We start from the raw sequence: 20,195 nt of genomic DNA on the forward strand, positions 1-20,195 counted from the left end.
GCATCTTCTAGATACCAATGTTAACCACTAATTAAGATGATTGAAGAGGACCTGGCACTGTAAATTTCTCTATTTATTTTAACATTTGTTCTGCCAATGTTGAACCAACATCTTCTGAGTACTGTTACTAATATTTTGGATTCCCCAGTATATGAAAAGTTTTTACCCCAGAGGTATACAAAGTCTTTGGCATCTACAGTAAAATTAGATTAATTATGAATGTTTTGCTTTGTCAGCAATACCATTCCTAAGTATGCCTTGCTACTGGACAGATTGATTTCTTAAAAGATTATACACCTTTGTTTCTAGATTTATCTGGAATAACAAAAGACCCAGAATTAAACTCTTCAAACTTTGTCAACAAATAGACAAGGGTTGGGTTTCTGTATCAAATACAAGATTTTACTTTTGGGTGGCACAAATTAAACAAATCATTGATTGGTTCCAGGCTACACTAGATTTTTTGTGGGTAGGTATAGAATCTGCTTCATGCTGCCTAAGATTTCTGGCTTTCACTCAGGAGTTTCATTAGATCTTTATCCAATTTTTTTTTTCATCTTAAACACTCTGCTAGTTCGGAGAGATGTTAACAGGTACTTGGGGATCCCAAACTATCCCGACTATCTTCATGATGTCTTGTTTCCCTCAACCCAAACCTCCCTCAAATTATTACTGAAATGAGCTACAGAAATGGTTGTCTAAAGGGATGTTGGATATATTGTTTTTTGCTAAAAAAACAAGTGGTGAATTTCAGCCTCCAAAGAAATAACTTCAACCTCACCAATATAGACTTCTGTAAATACTACAAGACTTTATTGCAGCTGTAGAAAAGAATAGGCTATGAGCTTCTGCTGATTTAATGCACTCGTTGTGTTGTGCTCTGAGATCTGTATCGATTTGGAGAAAAGCATCTCCTAACTGAATAAATGTAAATACACACACACACACACACATATGAACAAAATTTACTAAAGCTGTGAAGCAGCTCATCGCACCAAACAACTCCAGGGGCAAGATTTCTGCATTATACACTGTTGTATCAAGCTTTGCTGCTGGCTCTTACAATGCATTGAGGGAGACATGGGAACAGGACTTTCACTTTTCTTTTACTGTATGTGAATGGTCGTCTATGTGCTATGCGCTGAAGTCTTTCCTGCCTGCATCTCCCTCAGCATCCAGGAACAAAACTTCGAACTCTCTTGCAGAATCTACCTCACTCCATTGCATTTTCACAACATGTTCCTGGGAACATCTCAAGAGGTTTTAAATGCAAAGCCTTTCCAGGTACTTTAATGCGCCTATTCTGAGAATGTGATCTGATACATCATGTCTCAAAAAACATTTTACAAAAAGTTTCATTTGTCTTCATCTATTTTTTTGTTAAACTGCAATCCAAATTTTCTTTTCATGATGTTATGGTATGTATGCTGGGTACTTTTACTTGGCATGGAAGTACTGTCTCTACCTGTACATTGTCCCTATTCAATGCTTTTTTTATTGTAGCTTGCAAGGGGGGCACCAACCGACATCAGCACCTGGTTATTATGTTGGTTACCATGTTTCCTAACACACGTACCTAGTTACAGTAAACAAACATCTAGTTGTCATGGCTCCAAATTTTCTTATATAAACCTCCCCTTCAGAGTGAGAAGTGGCTGACTGACAAGGATAAACACAGAGGTGAGATAGAAAGCACAGTTCAGAAGTTCAAGTTTCTGCAACTTTTTAACTGTTTTTTTAGCCTTTTCCCCCAGCCGCTTTGCAAATAAAGTCCAGTATTTAGTCCAATAAACCTGAGTTCAAGTACCTTCTTGTCATGGAAAATTTTATTTGTTTACAATTTTATTTAAATGATGCCTTTGTTCAAGGCAGTTTTCATTGCAAGGGCTGTTACAATAAGGTGTGTTACAACTTGTCAAGTTTCGGGAGGAGATTAAGAAATTGCAACAGTACTCAAAAGGCTGTTGTTACTACAAAGAACTTCGCAGATGTAAAACAAGTGTTGCTACCCTGTCAATGATAATCCTTCGAATGAAAATGAACCCATGGTTTTGTAAGATGATGTTTCTCCATACTATTTAATGGAGACAAACAGATATCTGACTATAACCTTCAGGGGCAGGTTGCAAAGTGAAAAAGTTCAGTTCACTTAACTGCCTCTGGGTCTTGTGTGGAGCACTGAATTTATAAAGCCTAGATTTTCACTTGTTTAAGGAATGCCAGTACTTTCTATAAGCTCTACAGGCATAAAGGCAAAGGTAAGAGGATTACAGAACAGTCCTGTTTTACAGCTTTATTACACTTTAGACAATCATGCTGCTCAGTGCTGATGGCTTTGTGTAATACCCATGCTGCTCATTAAGCTGGATTGCATAATGAGCAGTTCAAGGTGTGTTTTTTAATGTAAATAAACTGCTAACTCCGCACCTTCTTCATCACCACAATTCAGATGTGGGATCTAGCAACAGGAAAAATAGTCATACAGTTTACAGTTCACAATGGCACAGTCAACAACTTCCAGTTTCACTCCAGGTATCTCCTTGTGCCAGGCAGCTCTGACAGACACATCCTTTGGGCCAAGAGAAACATAAAAGGACTAATTTGAAGCAGAGAAAGACCTGAAGAGGTGGTTCTGACTGCAGCTTTTTCTAGAAAGTTCTGTGGTCCGAACAAGATTGTGTTTCACACAAGAATTCCCACCCACCCAAGTCAGTGATTTATAAATTCAGTTCATTGCACAATATTGTAGCACACCGTGCTCGGTTCGGATGAGGAAAGAAGGACGCACAAGACACCATTCATTATGAATGTTTATTGGAACACCAGCACACAGCAAGAGATATCAGCAAGTATCAGTGGAAATAATGCTCTCGGTTCGAGAACCCTTTTTCCTCAAGAATGGACACCTCCAGCCAAGCTTTTCAGCCTTTTTAAACTCCCCAACAGACATTCACCCCTTAAAATCCCTGTCAGCCCCCACTGCAGTTGAACAACTATTTCACATTTTTCCCACAATTCCCGTTATTCCACCTATTGAGAATAAATGTCTTTTTTTCGCTTCAATGTGACACTCTTCAGTAACGCCGGTTGTTACTACAATATACTTTCCGATATAAAGTTACTTAATTTATCTACTTATGATAAATAGAACCCAAAAGTTGCTGTCATATTCTTTTCTGTTATGTTTGTTTAGGTTAAACATCACTGTATGCAAGCAGAATGATGCTCATCTTCCTTTGCAAAACATCCCTAACAAAATAGACTTGAAAACCACACAAACTGCACATAGCAGACATGAAACATATCTACTTACACTATCTCTTGTTAGTGCCTAGTTTTTAACTTGGAGAGTTTTTGCTTATACAGCAACTCCAGGATTTTCTCCATGTGTTTGGCTGGGAGCCCAGTCATCTTGGAGCTTTACTTTTGCTGGTTAGGAACCGTAATATTTAAAAATTGCGCATACATCTGCATATGAGCAATGATGTGTTAATACTGAAATTACGTACCTTTATCACACAGAAATTAAAACATTACAGAGGTGTGGTTACATTAATTTAAAAAACCAAGTTTTAATGCATGACATAAAAACCCATTGTAAAGACTTTCAGAACATAAAGTCTAGTTCTTCCACTAGACAGGTAAAACAGGACAGTAGCACCAGGCAGCTGGTAGTGTAACGGTTGGAGGTGCTTCCTGTAAAAATAAGTAAATAATTGTAAGTTGCTTTGGAGAAAAGCATCAGCTGAATGAATAAATGTCACATCTCTTAAAATCTTTCCTCCAAGAGATGTTCACAAACTGTGGTCGATAATCAGAAGAAGCACAGGAAAAAGACAGGGTGGTAGAGGATACTGGGACATGGTCTGTTATTGATGTTCTTACTGGGTGACCATAACCACAATGGATCATGGTGACTTCGGTGGGCTCTGAGTCAGGAAAAGACAATCATCATTCCCCTTGGGTCCTAGTTACAGTTCCCCGAGAACTGCAAAATCATGTGTAATGTAGAAGTGCAGATGACAAGGTGTTATGCTGACTGCTTTTCATGCTGAGCATGTAAAACTATTCTGTAAAATCTGCAGTAGCTAATGTACATTTGAAAGTGAAAGACATTAGCTGGTCAAGCATTGTCATTCCTTTCATTTCTTGTGCGTTTGTATTAGCATAGGAAGAACCAAAATGTCATACTTATTGCTCTACAGTGATTTTAAAAAGTACAATGCATCATGAATGCAGAAGCCTTTAAAAGGCCATTGAACAATTTGTGGAGTAGGTGTCTGCCTGGACAGGATCAAGGCAACAGGGAGTTTAACCAAAAATAGCCTTTATTGGGATGAAGTTAGCAAAAATTGGGACATGGCCCAGTTAAAGCCAACATAATAACAGTTTTGAAAACTAAAGGTCAAAACAGCAGCCAAAATGTTCAGAATATAACAACCAAAATCTAGCACAACAATCAACATCTCGGGAGCTTTATTTTCTCCGTCACAGCCTTTTTTATTTGTGTATTTTCTCTACTTTCAGACCAGTTGTTTTGTATACATCTAATAGTCTATTTAGTTAAAGACAGCTTGTTTGTAGTATGAGAACTGGAACAGTACAGAAATTGAAATCTACCCTTCAAATGAGACCCATGCCATAGTTATGCCTACTGCCAGGTTTGAACGCCATAATCGTTAGATCTGTCACCTTGCAATCAAATGTATCAGATTTGAACCCCATGTCCTGCTGTGGCACCTCTGGGCAAAGTACTTGTTTACTTTATTGCACCAGAAAAAATTACCCAAATGTATAAATAGGTAAGCCATTGTAAGTATTTTAGTATACAAAAAACTAAGATTTAATACACCTTGACAGATGTATTAACTAGATAATAAAACTAACAACCTAGACAGGCTAAGGGAAACACACACACACACATTTTCTGAGCCGCTTGTCCAATGTGTTACTAAATCGGTGATTGCAATAATAATAATAATAATAATAATAATAATAATAATAATAATAATACAGATATGACAGTGCACATTAATATAGGCACACTGAATCACACCTGCAAACTATAAGATTTGTACATATCTTTGCAACATCTGCTAGCAAATTCCTCGAAATATTACCAACTGTAGTATTAACGACAGGAAGTACTACTTTAAAACTCATAATCCCAGAATGCCGCACTGCCGCAAAGCAAGAGTTTTACTTCCGCGCATGCGCTGTGTGGCAGACAGAATTGCGGCACGACAGGATTTACGACATCGGGAAAAGTGCGCGGCAAAAGGATTCAAAACAAAAACATGTGGAAGAAGTTGTGATCGACGAGGTATGCTGTTATTAAAAAGCTTTTATCCGATATGAAATTGAGGTAACTTTTAAAGAAAATACATCAGAAATATATCCTGTGATTATAAATTGAAAAGTGTATAAATTTACGAGCGAACACTGGATGTAATAATCATGTACCGTGCGTGGTGGCGTGGTAACTGGATCATACACACACCCCTCCTGTTTCTTTATTTGATTATTAGTTAATTAGCTAGGATTCTATTTACATGTTGATTAAGATACCCGACATAGTGATTTTCAGCGAACAATATTAGGCTAAGTTCTTAGGAAATCTCTCGGGTAGGAGTATGAAGATAAACTTCTGCTGGTCGTGTTCAGATTTAATACAAGAAGAAGTATATTTACAGCTTTTACTGTTCCCTCAAACGCTAGTAGACCTGAATGTAAGTGAAGCACCTCCAGTGCAACAAGAGACACTGAAAACACAATTATTTCCACTAACCACACTTGTGGGTTACTTGTGCATTGATCCTTTGTATGAATTAGTTCACTGTGTTATTCTATGATGCCAAAATAATTAAAAAAAAAGTCTTTAATCCATAAATATCATGCCTGTCATTGTCAGCCTGTAGCACTACGGCCTTAACATCTTTAATGCATAGCAGATCTCAGAGAATTCATGTATGCTTAACTCTCTCCTCCTTCTGTCAGGAGAGCAGGTGGATGTGAAGGCTGGAGTGACGCCAAGCAGTGAGGTGACTTGGAGACCGAGGCACTGGCCATGGGGTTACGCTCAGCCCAGAAGAAGCTGTTCCCCTTGCGGGGGATAGATGGGGTGCTGCAGCTGTTCGATGCAGAGCTGCGCAAACCAGAACCAGACCTGGCACTGTTGTCCCTGGTTCTTGGCTTTGTGGAGCACTTTCTGGCTGTGAACCGGGTAGTGCCAGCCAACGTCCCTGGGGTGACCTTTGAGCCCCTGGAACCGGGCTGCCCCTCCTCCTGCTTCCCCACTGTGGAACTGGGCCTGATTGCCGCGCTGCATGAGCGGTTCACCGCACAAATCCGTGGTGCCGTGGACCTCTCCCAGTATCGTCGGCCTTCTGGGGGCTCCAGCCGTGAGCTGGTGAAGAAGGTGTCCGATGTCATCTGGAATAGTTTGAGCCGTTCTTACTTTAAAGACCGGGCCCATATCCAGTCTCTCTTCAGCCTCATTACTGGTGAGGACCTGTCTGTATTGGTCAATGTTCTGTTCGTGACCCATCAAATGAGCACGGCGATCTGTGTAACAATAGATAAGCAATGTGTAATGGAGGTCACAAGTGTTCTGAGGTCAACTTTATTTATTAGCCATTAGTTTATTAGCTATTAACAAGACAGTTGCGCCAACTGCTTAATTACACATAATACAATTTACAAATTAGATGTTTTATTTCTTTACTACTGTTATAACATATTGCCCTGGGATGGACTAGCGTTCCATCCAAGGTGTTCCCTGCCTCATACCCTGTGTGTGTGTGAGAAAGGTTCTGAGGTTCTGTGACAGTATATTGGACAAATATTTACTGATGGGTGGATATAATGTTGTATTGTTTCAAGATAATTTAAAAATGTTTCATTGCTGTAAGATTGTACTGCCCACGATTACCTGCATTTTTCTTCTATGGATTTTCACTCACTGTTTGTTTACTGTTAGTGTTGAAAAGTTCGGTGCAGTTTTAATTTCGTTCATACAGCGTCAGCCTCTTAATTTTCTCATCAGGTACAAAACTGGACAGCTCTGGGGTGGCCTTTGCAGTAGTTGCAGCTTGTCAGGTGTTGGGTTTGTGGGACGTACACCTGGCACTCTCAGAGGACCACGCGTGGGTCATATTCGGCAAGGGTGGTGAAGAGACAGCTGAAGTCACGTGGCACGGCAAGGGGAATGAAGACCGCCGTGGGCAGACAGTCAGCGCGGGAGTCAGTGAGAAGGTGAGACCGAGGTGTATTCAGTGCTATGAAGTTTTTCTCAATAAATAAGGTAACAGGGGTACAATGTCCCCAACTTTAGCAGTGCTTGCAACAAATGATTTACTCCAAATGTGTGTATAAAAGGTGAACTTTAAGGTCACCCTGATTACCGTGTTGTTAGCTCTAGCTCTGGGTCTCGCTGATCTGCGGTCTTGCCGGTCTGGTTTCCCTTTCTCACTGTGGCTCAGAGCTGGGTTATCCTGCATGGTTTTGTGGGTGTTCGATTCACCCAATCTTTCTCTCTCCCGTTTTAATAGAGCTGGCTGTACCTCAAGGGCTCGTACCTGAAGTGCAATAGGAACATAGAGGTGGCCTTCATGGTGTGTGCCATCAATCCCTCCGTAGACCTGCACACAGACAGTACTGAGCTACTGCAGCTCCAGCAGGTATGCAGACTCCCCCTATGGCCAGTGTCAGCGAGAGCCTTGTTGGTTATTTTATAGCATTCTCCTCTTTGTTCCAGTCCTTTTTCCTGACCCAACCTCTGTGCTATATGTCCTGTCTGTACAGAGGCTGCTCTGGCTTCTTTATGAGCGAGGAGACCTTGAGAGGTAGGAAACCGTGCGAATATGAATTCGGTGCAAAGCCTGGAAGAAGGAAAACAGATTTCAAAAAATTTGCACACTTACACAAGGACATTAGAGGTTTACAGTTCTGTTATTTTATACTAATATAAGCAACAATTGGTTGCTCACAAAGTACCTTGAACACCTTTATTCATGGGGGCAAACATTTAGAGATCTCATTCTCTGATATCTCACTCACAGCCTGTTTGTCAGTAGGCCCTGGAGTCTCTTACTGGCTTGTCAAACTATACTCTATTGTTCTGCTGTACTATAGGTACCCCATGGCTCTGGGCACTTTGGCTGACTTGGAGGATCAGGACCCTCTCCCAGGTCGGGACAGCCCCCTGTCGTTGCATCTGAAGGTGAGGATTGTGACCCTCCCGCATTAAAGGCAGCAAGTCAGCTTAACGGTTCAGGTGTTGGTGGACTATGGAAGGGGTCATGACAATTCACTGTTGTCCTGTATGTGAGGTATCATATAAAGTGCTTAATTTATGTAAATAATTTAATCTCTTGTACCACTGAGGATGTGAACTAAAAATGTGTGCATGCTGATACTGTCCTACCTTTGATTGAGGCTAACAGTTGCTAAATAGTAGGACAAAATTTTAGCATCTGAAAAACTTTTCAACCATCAGGGAGTCTTATCATGGTTAAAGATTTACTTTCTTAAAACATTAGCAGTAGATCTGTGATGGAATATGATTCTCATGTCACGGGAAACCACACAACACATGCATGAGCTTGTAGCTTGAAGGATTTGGGATTAAGTTCATGAAAGGATAGTTTTCCTTAAAATTAAAAAAGTGTAAGCAAAGCAAAAAATAATTTCTCAGTTGTATGGTGCATGTGACCTTTAGACTCTGTATGTTGAATTTTTAAAAGGCTTAGTGATGAATTGAAAGTCAGCGTACATGTAAACTCTTGTAATTTAGTGTTAGTATGTGATTTTTGCGGTGGCCAAAAACACATGCTTTCCTTCAAGGGTGCAATGTGAACGTTCATTTACCTACTGAGTTTGTATGTTTCTTTACAGGCTGTTGAGTCTGCCAAGAAGTACTACAACAACGAGCACATCTACCCCTTCATGTACTTGGCTGGGTATCACTACAGACACAGAAACGTGCAAGAGGCCCTTGGAGCCTGGGCCGAAGCGGCCTCTGTCATGCAGGAGTGAGTACCGTGACCTGTGTCCCAGGTGTTTTTCTCACACATTCCTCTGTCCTTGGGCCTGTGCAGCGCATGGCGATTCTGTCTTTGGGTACACGTCCCACACCTTCCCAGAATTCTTGCATGAGAAAGCTCACATGAATTTCTTACATGCTGGGGTGGATTTATCAGATTTTTTTGGGCAGGTTTATCTAGACAAATGGATCGGGGGGTGCGGTGGCGCAGTGGGTTGGACCACAGTCCTGCTGTCCAGTGGGTCTGGGGTTCAAGTCCCGCTTGGGGTGCCTTGCGACGGCCTGGCGTCCCGTCCTGGGTGTGTTCCCTCCCCCTCTGGCCTTACGCCCTGTGTTGCCGGGTAGGCTCCGGTTCCCCGTGACCCCGTATGGGACAAGCGGTTCTGAAAATGTGTGTGTGTGTGTGTGTGTGTGTGTGTATCTAGACAAATGTGAACATTTTTTCTGGGTTCTCTTTTTTTTTTTTTTTTTTTTTTTTTTTTTTCCCAGCCTTTTTCCATTTGTTTGAAATTTAAGTGCTGATTTTCTTGATTCAGTTCCTTGGGTGGTGTATTTTCCTTAAATGTTAAGTTATGATATAATATAGTCCAGCCAGAACCTTTGTGCAACAACATAATCACTCACTTCCTTAATGTTACCTATATAAGTTTTGTCAAGTTTGCAAGTCTGGTCCATGTAAGGTTATAGTTCTTGTGTGTGGTTTTTTTTTTTTTTTTTTTGTGATTGTTGCTGACCATTTGTGATAAAAGTGGGGCAGCAGGTAGTGCAGTGGTTTGAGCCGTCATCTTTAGATACAAAGGTTGCAGGTTTAAATCCCACATCCTGCTGTAGTACCATTGAGCAAGGTACTTAAAATTGTTCCTGTAAAAATTACCCAGCTACAGTCTATACATGGAGGAATCGTGGTAAGTTGTTTTGGCATGATGAATCAACTCAATCAATAAATGTAAGATTGGGGATTTAATAATATAATGCTCTGTTTTAAAAAAAAAAAAAAAACACTAGAGGGCAGTAGAATTAAATCAGTCATTTTTATCTGTCATGGGATGCATGCGCTTCCTTTCTTAAACTTTTTCTTTAACATTTCAGTTCAAATTTATAACAAAAAAATGGTTTAGGTGGACATTTCAGTTGCATGTGAGTGTTTGAGATGAGCAGCTTGGTTAGAAGAGAGTGTACAGGCACAGCAGTGGAGGTCAGGAGTGTTTAGTCTTGCCTGAGAAGTCTACATCCCAAGCAGGTGACTGTTCCTACGTTTCCGCACTCTGTATGGGGGAAAAGTATATTACTGAGGGTGGACAGGGTCACTTCCTGACAGAAACAGGACTGTGTGGGCCCCTACCAGTGTCTTCAGGCTTTACAGGAAGTGTTGTCCGCCCCCAGCCGTGGAGTCGACGTCCTGGATATGAACACTCTGCACTTTCCTCCTACTAAACCCCAAGACTGGCCGCTGTTTCTCCTAAATATAGCAAATGCAGAAGGCTGGGACAACTCCTAGTCCGGCACCCTTGGGATGGCTGGCTTGGGTGCGGCAACAGTGGCCCCCACGCCTCCCCTATGCTTCCTTTTCCTTCCTCTTCCCTATTGTTCTACGTTTTCGGGCCCAAGCTTTACTGTCCGGCTCTCTTTTATGTCAGCAGTGACTGGAATTTACCCAAATCAGTTTTCTGAAGACTACAGATTTTGAGATTGTTGTGTTGCTGCTTAACTGTGGACATTGTCACATACATATTTTCCTAATGTCATCATCCTGCTGTACTTCCTGGGTCCACCGAAAGCAGTACCTCTTATAAAGCAAGATATGCTTTGTTCTGGGTGCTGCCGTGTCCTCGGACCAAAACAGCCCCAAAATCCACTTGATGGTGGTATGTTTAACATACTGTTACTTTTTCACAAAACATTCAGCTTTAAAAAGCAGAAATCCTTGATGGGTTTTAAATTGCACGTATAGTGATACTGATTGGTTTTTTTCCACACAAAAAATGTTCTTATGATCAGATATGTGGCTCTTCATGTTTTTCTCTCATTTTTGTCACTTACATTCCCCCCCGCATGACATGTTACAGGTTGTACATAAATGAAGTTTAATATTTGTTAATCTATACTAACATTATACCATTTCTTTGTCGCATTAATCAGTGTGTCAGAAGGTGAAGATAGCCAGATTATGGCATATAGTTTTTTTTAACCATACCAAAATGTAAGAAGTTGAAAAGTCTTTTTCTGTGATCTTTGTATGCTAGACAAGGTGGGAACCTGGAAGGTTCTGTAGAAATTACTTTGCCAACAGGTGGATATCAGAGAAATCAAGTGTATTTTACTATATTAATGGTATACACTTATACGTGTTACATTATGCTATGGTTTAAAATGGTATTTTTGGTTGTTCATGCTTAATGTATGTTTGGCTGTAATGTTGTTTTGAAAAGGTGTGGCCAGGCCAAAATATATTGAATATTTTAATGCATTGATGCTGTATAAAATTGTTCCAGCCTCCAGCTCTTCAATGTTTCTCATACACATTGTAACTGGTAGCATAGTGCTTAGAGCTGCAGCCTTTGAACTCAAACATGCAGGTTTGAATCCCATCTCCAGCTGTAGTACTGTTGAGCAAAATATGTACTCTAAATTGCTCCAGTAAAAATACCCAACTGAATAAATGGGTAAACTACTGTAAATGACTTAACATTTCAAATCAACTTGCAGAAAAGCATCAGCTAAATGAATAAATGTAATGTAAATGTTCTCCATGTCATCCCCAGTTATAATTATTTCCGAGAGGACGAAGAGATCTATAAGGAGTTTTTTGACATCGCCAATGATGTGATCCCCACCCTGCTGAAGGAGACAGCAGCTGCTGCAGAGAGTGGTGGAGAAGGAAGTGAAGAGGCAGAGGCTGGGGAACAGGTACTTCTCCCTTCTTAATTACGCATGTTCTGGTTTCCCTTACTACTCCTTCCCAGGCTACCTTGTTTTACATTCTGGTAAGTCTAAACCCTATCCAATTTTTTTTTTTTTTTTAATAAAAACCCCACTCACCTCTCCTCATCGATCCCATCACCCCTAAAGGATGCACCCCAGCAGGCTGCTGCCCTATCGGCTCTCCAAGACCCAGAATGCTTTGCCCACCTTCTTCACTTCTATGATGGGATCTGCAAATGGGAGGAAGGCAGCCCTACACCTGTGCTGCATGTTGGCTGGGCCACATACCTGGTGCAGTCCCTCAGTCGTTTTGATGCGCAGGTAGTAGTGCTTCCAAACACCTAAGAGCTGTCAGTCTCTTTATACTGTATTGATCATAGCCTGTCAAAATAAATTTGTTTATGTATGTCAGTGAGAGTGGTTTGTTTTCTTCTGCAGTTTTCTATCCCCTGTAATTCCTGTAATTTTGTTAATGTTTTGGATGCTTACTGTAGATTGTTTTAAAAATTACTCAAGTGTTTTATTAGTAAAATAACTTAGAAGTTGATCTGTTCTATAATTAGAAATGATTAGTTCACAATCTTAAATTTCTGTAACTATACTTTTCCAGACATTGTATATGCATACAATATCAAATGAGTAACAGTGTTTTTGTTCATTTATGTTTGAGCGCTTTAGTTTTCCCTTGGCATCAGCTCCATATTGTCATGTTGCTCCTTTTCTTCTGCCCTCTTCACAGGTGCGTCAGAAGGTGACAATCATCACCAAAGAGCCAGAGCCCCAGGATGATGATGACCAATCCAGTGATGACCCCCGTGAGGGGAGAAGGCGTGGTCCCCGGCGTGAATCCAAAGCTGAGGAACCACCTCCACCCCCTTTACAGGCCGCAGCCCCACCCAGTCAGGGTGCAATGCCTAAGAAGATTGGAGGAGAGGGTGGTGGTCGCCGACGCTCCAACCCGGTGGCCCGTGCTGCTGATTCAGAGCAGAGGGTCCGCGCAGGCTCACCTAGCCCTGCGCCTTCACCTGCCCCTACTCAGCCGTTACCTGGGGGTCCGATGGTTATTTTCCACAGTGAAAAGATGAAGGGAATGAAGGAGCTGCTCTCTGCTGCCAAAATTAACTCCAGTGCCATCAAGTTGCAGTTGACAGCACAGTCACAAGTACAGATGAAGAGGCAGAAACCCATGCCCTCCAGTGACTACACCTTGTCCTTCATGAAACGCCAGCGCAAGTCCTTGTAGACTGTTATCACCAAAACTTTTTTCTTCATAAAATATACTGTTTATTTTTTTGATAGACGATGTGAAGAGAATTGCATACCATTTCCAAACTTTGCCAAAAAACATCCACCATTGATACCCAGACATGCACAGTTTCAAAGAGGGAGCCACTGCAAGATTCATAATATGTGGGAGACTGCTGCCTATGTCACAAAATGTAGCCCACTGGCTGTGGTTTGTTGTCAGATTGTATTTTTCTCTAATTACAGTTTCATTCTCATTAATATTCCCTTTCACACCGTAATCAGTAAACATTTTAACTTATGTATAATGAAAACTAGTACATAAACATGGTACAAACTCCAGTGTACTTTACTGAAATGGGTTAGAAAATAACTGATAGACTTTAAGTAATGAGTGTAGTTATAAATATACCAAATTTTCATACAGTGGGTATGCTTTTCATTTTCCAGGTCTTGTTGATTACTAGGTCACTTTTTCTTTTACCTGCTTCATTAATTCTTTAGCCAAATGAAATATTTTTGACAACTCAGTTCCCTTGCAATAAGGATCCCTGGTGATAGTTTATGTATTTTTGAATTCTTTAATTTTTAATCTGCATTTAGTGTTTATTGTGTTTAAGAATAGCAGGAAACGTTTAATTCATTGTAAAAGATAAGGATAAAATATTGAAAATTAGAAGTAGACCATGTAACTGTGTAAGAGGAGTAGCAGCGCTGTCCTCTAACCATGTATTTTACTTACAAATGTCTTATTTAGAAATAAATGCATTGCACACTGGACACTGATCTGTCTTCATTGTGAAGTGACTTGCTTTAGAATGTACAAGACCACAAAAAAGCATTTGCTTTTTCACTTTGGAGCTTTTTCACATTTTTTTAAATTTTTTTTTTTTTAATATCTTTTTTGTTAGTTTTAGTAGTGTCTGAAGAGTTATTAAATAATGCTTTATGGTTAAATAATACACAGTGGACTTTAGTCTAATTTTGTATTCACTTGATCAGTCTAATTGACAATCTTTAATGTTACTGGCACAGCAGATTTAATATATAGAAATGACATTTTTCTGTGAGGTTTTTATATCTGTTCATTACTTTATTTAGATAGTGTAACTTCGTGTCTGGGTCGGGGGGTGCGGTGGTGCAATGGGTTTGACCGGGTCCTGCTTTCTGGTGGGTTTGGGGTTCAAGTTCCGCTTGGGGTGCCTTGCGACAGATTGGCGTCCCGTCCTGGGTGTGTCCCTTCCCCCTCCAGCCCTACGCCCTGTGTTGCCGGGGTAGGCTCCGGCTCCCCACGACCCCGCATGGGACAAGCGGTTTCAGACTGTCTGTCTGGATTTTCTTACTGGTGGACAGTTCGTAGTGTAGCGGTTGGGGAATAATGACTTCCCTCTAGTAATCCAGTGGTTGTTGGTTTGACACCTGCCCACTGCTGTATTTAATTTGATTTACCCTCAACTGCTCCAGTATAAATGCCCAGGTGTATATATGAGTAAACAGTTGTGAAGTGCTTTAGATAAAGACATCAGTTAAATGATAAATGAATAACATCTTTCGTTTTTTCATGAACATTAGACTGAAAGTAATGCTTGGGATTTTCACCCAAATCCAAGCTGTTGTCAAGGTCCCCAAGGCTCTCAATTAGGGGAAACTGTGACTGACAGGCAGCAATGGCCAATGGAATCAACAACACAAGTCAGCTGACAGTAAGAGAGTGTTGCTATTGGTTCACTGTAAAAGTGGCAGCTGACAATGGCCAATGAAATCACCAGAGGACATCAGGTGACAGAAACGTGTTGCTAATGGTGTACAATACAAGTGACTCAATTGAAGGAGAGAAATTTAAGGTACTAATTGTGGAAAGTTCAACTTCTTCCAACAAGTTCCAGTACTAGTGAAAACTGAAGACTGCTGAGACTAGTATTTACCAGAGGTGGTAGTAATAAGTTACCTTTACATCATTACTAGTAGCTGAATACATTTCTCAAGACAGCGTAGATTTTTGGTAGGAATTATGTACTTTTAAGACTAAGTCTATTACACTTCTGTCACCCTGCATAGTCTAGTCCAGTCACTCAACCAGTCAGTATACCTGCTTCACTCTGCTTCAGGATAGGCTCCAGACCACTCCACTGTGACCATGAACTGGACATTCACTTGCTGCCGATTGATTGATTGATTTCTGTGTCCCTCTTCTGTACATACAACATGATTGAATTCCACGACCACGGCGGAATACTGTAAATTTTGACTACAATATAAGTCGGAAGTTGGGTTATTCTTTCAGTCGTCGCTTAGGTGACCGTGTTATTATTCTGAGCGGGAAGGACATCTGACCGCTTCATCGACTGGTACGACGAGTTGTTTCAGTCGCCTCCAGGCACACTTTCATATTGGGGTCCTAGCAGTAAGGGCTGGAGTTTGAAGCCGTAACCAGCAGCAGGCTGCGGGTCGCTGTCCTCGGGCACCGCAACAACCTCCTCCGCCAGACAGAGCGCCCGCTATGAGGTCCGGTGCGCTGAGCGAGGACAGGCGGCGAGGGGAGAGCAGTCGGCCGCCGTCCCGCTCCTGAGTGACACCTCCGGCGCGCGCGCGTGCGTCCGCGCGGCTGACTGAGCTCGAGCCCGCAAGGGCGGGAGCGTGTGATCGCGGGTCCGGGAGCAGAGCGGCGCAGCTGCTATGGACTCCAGCGGGGTGACCATCGGGGGGACCATCGGAGTGTCCTTCCTGGACCCCCTGGACGAGTACGAGCTCATGTACCGCATCGGGAGCGGCACCTACGGGGACGTGTTCAAGGTACGTTTTAAACGACCCAGTGCTCCTTCCTTCCTTCGCCGCTGTTTTACATGTAAAACTCGCACAACGCATTTCCCCTTAGCTTTCCCTTCACTGATTAGCTTATTATTTTGTCGCTTAGTAGCTAACAACGTCAGATTACGCAATTTAAAACAAGTTTTTCTTAAAAAAAAATTCATGTATTTAAAACATTTTTTTTTGTCTACAGGTACCTGACGTTTTTTCCCCCGATTCTGACACCTTCATCATTCCAATACCACACAGCCCTAATAAATAATGTAAATTTAATTCCTCATAATTATTACCAGCATTTTTTTGCTTCTGCCATGGCATTTATATTTTGTAATAAATTCATTTTATAGTTTGTGTTTTACAGCCAGGCACAGTTGAGTTTAGAGAAATCTCTCATGTTTCAATCATTCACCTGTGGCACAAAGCACAGGCTGTGCTTTGGTGTGTATTATACTGTATAGTGAAGTGTGTGTGTGTGTGTGTTAAAAGGGAAAAGACTCTGCCTTGAACACTATTTTGAATGTGCTTCGGAAAAGCCTTCTTTCTGTGGTCCAGCTTGTTCCTCCTCCACGTGAACTTGGAACCAGTCATCAGTGGTTCGGCTTGTTGTGGAACAGCCCTGTGTTCAACTGTCTCGTTCATTATTTTCATTCCCATTTCTGCTCTACTCCCTCCCCCCCCCCCCCACTCTTTTATGGAGAATTTAAATGAAGAGATGAAAATGTAGACATGATTTTTTTTTTTTTTTCCTTTCCACCCCATTGGGACAGGGTTGCCCTTTGTGTGGCATCTCGGAGGTCTCCAGTACGCTTGTAAGGACAATGGCTTTGCTCACATTTGCACAGAATGCCAATTCTGCTGTTTTACCCCAGCTCGTCCGGTTTGCACTGGCGCCAAACTGTTGCAACTGATTTCTGTCGTGGCGTTGCGCCGCGTTTCATTGCTGTTTTTGATCTGCACTGTTCGCATTCCACATGTCATTGTTGAGCACAAGTGGAATTGTATTTCAGTGGCAGTTTCCCTGTATGGGCCTTTTGTACAAGTGAGACTTACAGACAGTGGCTGTGTAGTGCAACGTCTTTCATGCGCTGAGATGAATCACAACGGACATAATTTTCCATTTCGATGTGACCCCCCACCTTCTTTCCAGGTTCGGTGCTATTTGATGGGTCACTGAGATCTACAATGGAGATGTTTTTATCTTTTCTTTAACCACGGGCTGTTCTTTGCCATCAGAATCCAATAAGTCTTCCCCTAACGGAGAGCCTGCGCTTTAATTCACTGAGCATCTTTTGTGTATTTATTATATAAAGTTACCTTTTGTTTGAGATAATCAGCAGTTGTCTGATTTCAGTCTGAGTGCTTTAGCAAAATAAAAGGCAAAGTGTGTCATTTCACCCACATTTATTTATTTATTTTTTTCAGGGTTTATCAGTAATTCTTTTGTGCCTCAGAAGTCGAATGCAACAATAATTGTCTAGAAGTTATCCAGGTGCTTAAACTGTGAAATGTTTGCAGTTAGTCAGCTAGCGTCATCAAATAGTAATGTAAGTATAACCAGCAGTTAAACTGGCATTACTGTGAGCAGAGACGATCAGAGTATAGATCACGAAAGACGCAAAAGAAGTCTTAGGATTTTTACAAGTTATGATTTTATTTGGACGGGAAAGTTGTTGGGCAAGAACACCTTCCAAAGTACGTCAGTGTGAGAGGTTACTGCATAACTGGAAAAGGCAGTTTCTTGATTTGCCCTGCGTCTGCATTCCCAAGTGTCTCAAACCGAAGCTTAGCAGCAGAGTGAGGACGCTCAGAAGTGTCTGGTCTTATACAATCTCTTGTTGATGGCGTGGTCTCCAGCTCTACACTCTGTGAATGGAGGAGCTGTCTACAGTCTTTTGCACAATAGACTATTATGGCCTCTTGCTACCCCATGCGTCTACTTTGCAACGCCACACACTTTTAGGCTGGTGGAGGCATGGATCAGGGATTGGAACCCTGGATGCATGATGGTTAGGGTTTTTGTGGGCCTCATCAGCAGTCTGAGCTGATTTATTAAAAAAAAAAAAAAAAAAAAAACTATCTGAATACAGTCCAAAAAAGTATAGAAAAGGTCTTACTGAAGGAAAACATGGTTACTAGGAGTTCCTTCCCAGGATTCTGAAACCTTGTCCTTTGGTCACTTTGCACACAGGTACCACGCTCATTTACTTGACCTACTGTGGAGAGTAGCAGATGCTTTAGGTGCAGCATGTTTCATTTGTGATATCCCTCGTGTGCTACTGGCCATGCCTTATTCTTTCGCAGTATGAATGCATCCCGTATTCCCTGTGCATGCCTGAGCAAGCTTGAATTTAAACCCTTGAAAGTCGCAACAGCTATATAAATGTTCAAATGACAAATTTATGCTTTTTAAATGAAACGCCCATTAGATTAGGATTTCTATGTGTATAGAAGTTACATTGATTAGGTTATGTTTGCTGAGAAGGAAACCTTCTTAGACAAAGATTACTGACTTCTGTAAGCACTTACTTAAGAATGGGAGTGACGAGTGTTTACACACACACACACACACACACACACACACACATTTGCTGAACCGCTTGTCCCACACGGGGTCGCGGGGAACCGGAGCCTACCCAGCAACACAGGGCGTAAGGCCAGAGGGGGAGGGGACGCACCCAGGACGGAACGCCAGTCTGTCGCAAGGCACCCCAAGCGGGACTCGAACACCAGACCCACTGGAGAACGGGACCCGGTCCAACCCACTGCGCCACCGCACCCCCGTGTTTACACACTGCACTGCAAAATTTTTAAAATAATTTGTCATCCTGTTGGTCTGATTGAATATTGTACGTGGCATTCATGTTTGCACATCTGTGTATGAGAGATTACTTCATTGCCTCTGTACCGTAGTGAGAGAAGCAGAGGTCAGTAGTGCTGCAGGTAATGGGAGAACCGGAGATGAAGGGAGAAGGAGCGGTTGTGAAGTGGCTGTCTTTTTGATCGCGGTGGAGGCTGGGTGCTGGCCTGATCGGGCGCAAGGGCTGCTACCGGCTGACAGTAATTCCAAGCCTTCTGTCCAGTTGGCAAACAAATGACTCTTTGTTTCGTCACGTTCCTCCAAACAAAGCATTTTATTTGCGATAAAGGTAATGGATTCAACTGAAACACAGAGGAGGAAGTCAGGAACAAACCACTTTTTGTAATGACTTTGTCAGACTATTTAATTTTCTTCTTTGCAGGCTGAAGAGAAATGACAAGTAACATTATTTGAATGTGTCATTTGATTTGAGTCAGTGCTCGGTTATGGCGGTAAGAGATGCTGGGTTTTAGAAATGACATGTATGCTCTGGGTCTGGAATGGTTCAAATATACAGCTCTGCTTATTGTCCAGAGCCCACAGGAGAGCTATTTCAGGCTGTAGAGCGCTCCCTTAAAGAGACATTGCTGTCACTTTAGTCACAGGACGTCCTCTGGTGCAACAGGAAAAAAACAGGAAGTGAGTGCAGTCAGGTTTCAGAGACTGTGTTTGGAAGCTGATTCTTTTAGTTGCAGCAGTTGGTAGGGGACATGGAAGTGTCCTTTAGTTTCCTTAGTAAGAGAAATGGGGTCCTCCTTCAGTTTTCTATCGGATGCTCTCTTGTAATTTCATTGTGTTCGTCATTTTCCAATGTTTTGCTTTTTAATGATGCTATTTGCTGCTTCTATGTAGTATTCCATTTTATCACACTTGGTTCATGGTCTACAGATTTTCTGCAATGCAAGACAGAGAGTAAAGTGTAACAAGTTTAGGAAAAGTAGTACAACATTTAGAAAAATAGTGCATTACACTACTTGGTTACAGTGAGAAGCACTAGTTTTACAGTAACTTATGGCATATCTCTTTGTCCTTGTTTCTCGCAGCTGTGCCACTGGTGTACACTTGCTTGTATGTATGTACGAATTTCCAGCATGGACCTTACTGTTATTACTTAGAGGAAGGTATTTCATCTGATTTCCTTCAGAAAAAATGAGATCGAAAGATGAAAGGAAAAATGAAATGGATCAATTAAAAAAAAAAAAAAAAAAAAAAAAGAAACGGTCAATGTCAAATGAAAGCATCAGATTTAGCTTGTGTATTCCAAAGCATGTAATTTGTTTGGATAAAAGCATCTGATAAGCATTCAATTATAAGTATCTT

At 41.5% G+C, this 20,195-nt stretch overlaps 2 protein-coding genes across 4 annotated transcripts in view; both read left to right on the forward strand.

The window, feature by feature from the left end:
- Window positions 1-5,247: 5,247 nt before the first annotated feature.
- Window positions 5,248-13,984, forward strand: men1 (multiple endocrine neoplasia I). 2 transcript variants are annotated; one of them, XM_018744376.1, is made up of 10 exons: window positions 5,248-5,323; window positions 5,998-6,503; window positions 7,046-7,254; window positions 7,551-7,679; window positions 7,804-7,844; window positions 8,134-8,221; window positions 8,896-9,032; window positions 11,806-11,950; window positions 12,113-12,286; window positions 12,705-13,984. In XM_018744376.1, exons 2-10 carry the CDS (start codon window positions 6,068-6,070, stop codon window positions 13,206-13,208), a joined length of 1,863 nt encoding a protein of 620 aa, XP_018599892.1. In that variant the 5' UTR covers window positions 5,248-5,323; window positions 5,998-6,067; the 3' UTR covers window positions 13,209-13,984. The 2 variants fall into 2 exon arrangements, with proteins under 2 accessions (XP_018599892.1, XP_018599893.1); XM_018744377.1 differs by having other exon boundaries at window positions 5,249-5,365.
- A 1,354-nt stretch (window positions 13,985-15,338) lies between these two features.
- The window catches only part of map4k2 (mitogen-activated protein kinase kinase kinase kinase 2), a 29,974-nt gene continuing 25,117 nt past the window's right edge, over window positions 15,339-20,195 (forward strand). For both annotated transcript variants that reach the window (XM_018744472.2, XM_018744473.2), the window contains exon 1: window positions 15,339-16,003. In XM_018744472.2, coding sequence (XP_018599988.2) covers window positions 15,887-16,003 — 117 coding nt within the window. In that variant the 5' untranslated portion in view covers window positions 15,339-15,886. The remainder of the gene's footprint in view (window positions 16,004-20,195) is intronic.

The sequence above is a fragment of the Scleropages formosus genome, chromosome 13 (assembly GCF_900964775.1).
Source record: "Scleropages formosus chromosome 13, fSclFor1.1, whole genome shotgun sequence".
Lineage (NCBI taxonomy): Eukaryota > Metazoa > Chordata > Actinopteri > Osteoglossiformes > Osteoglossidae > Scleropages > Scleropages formosus.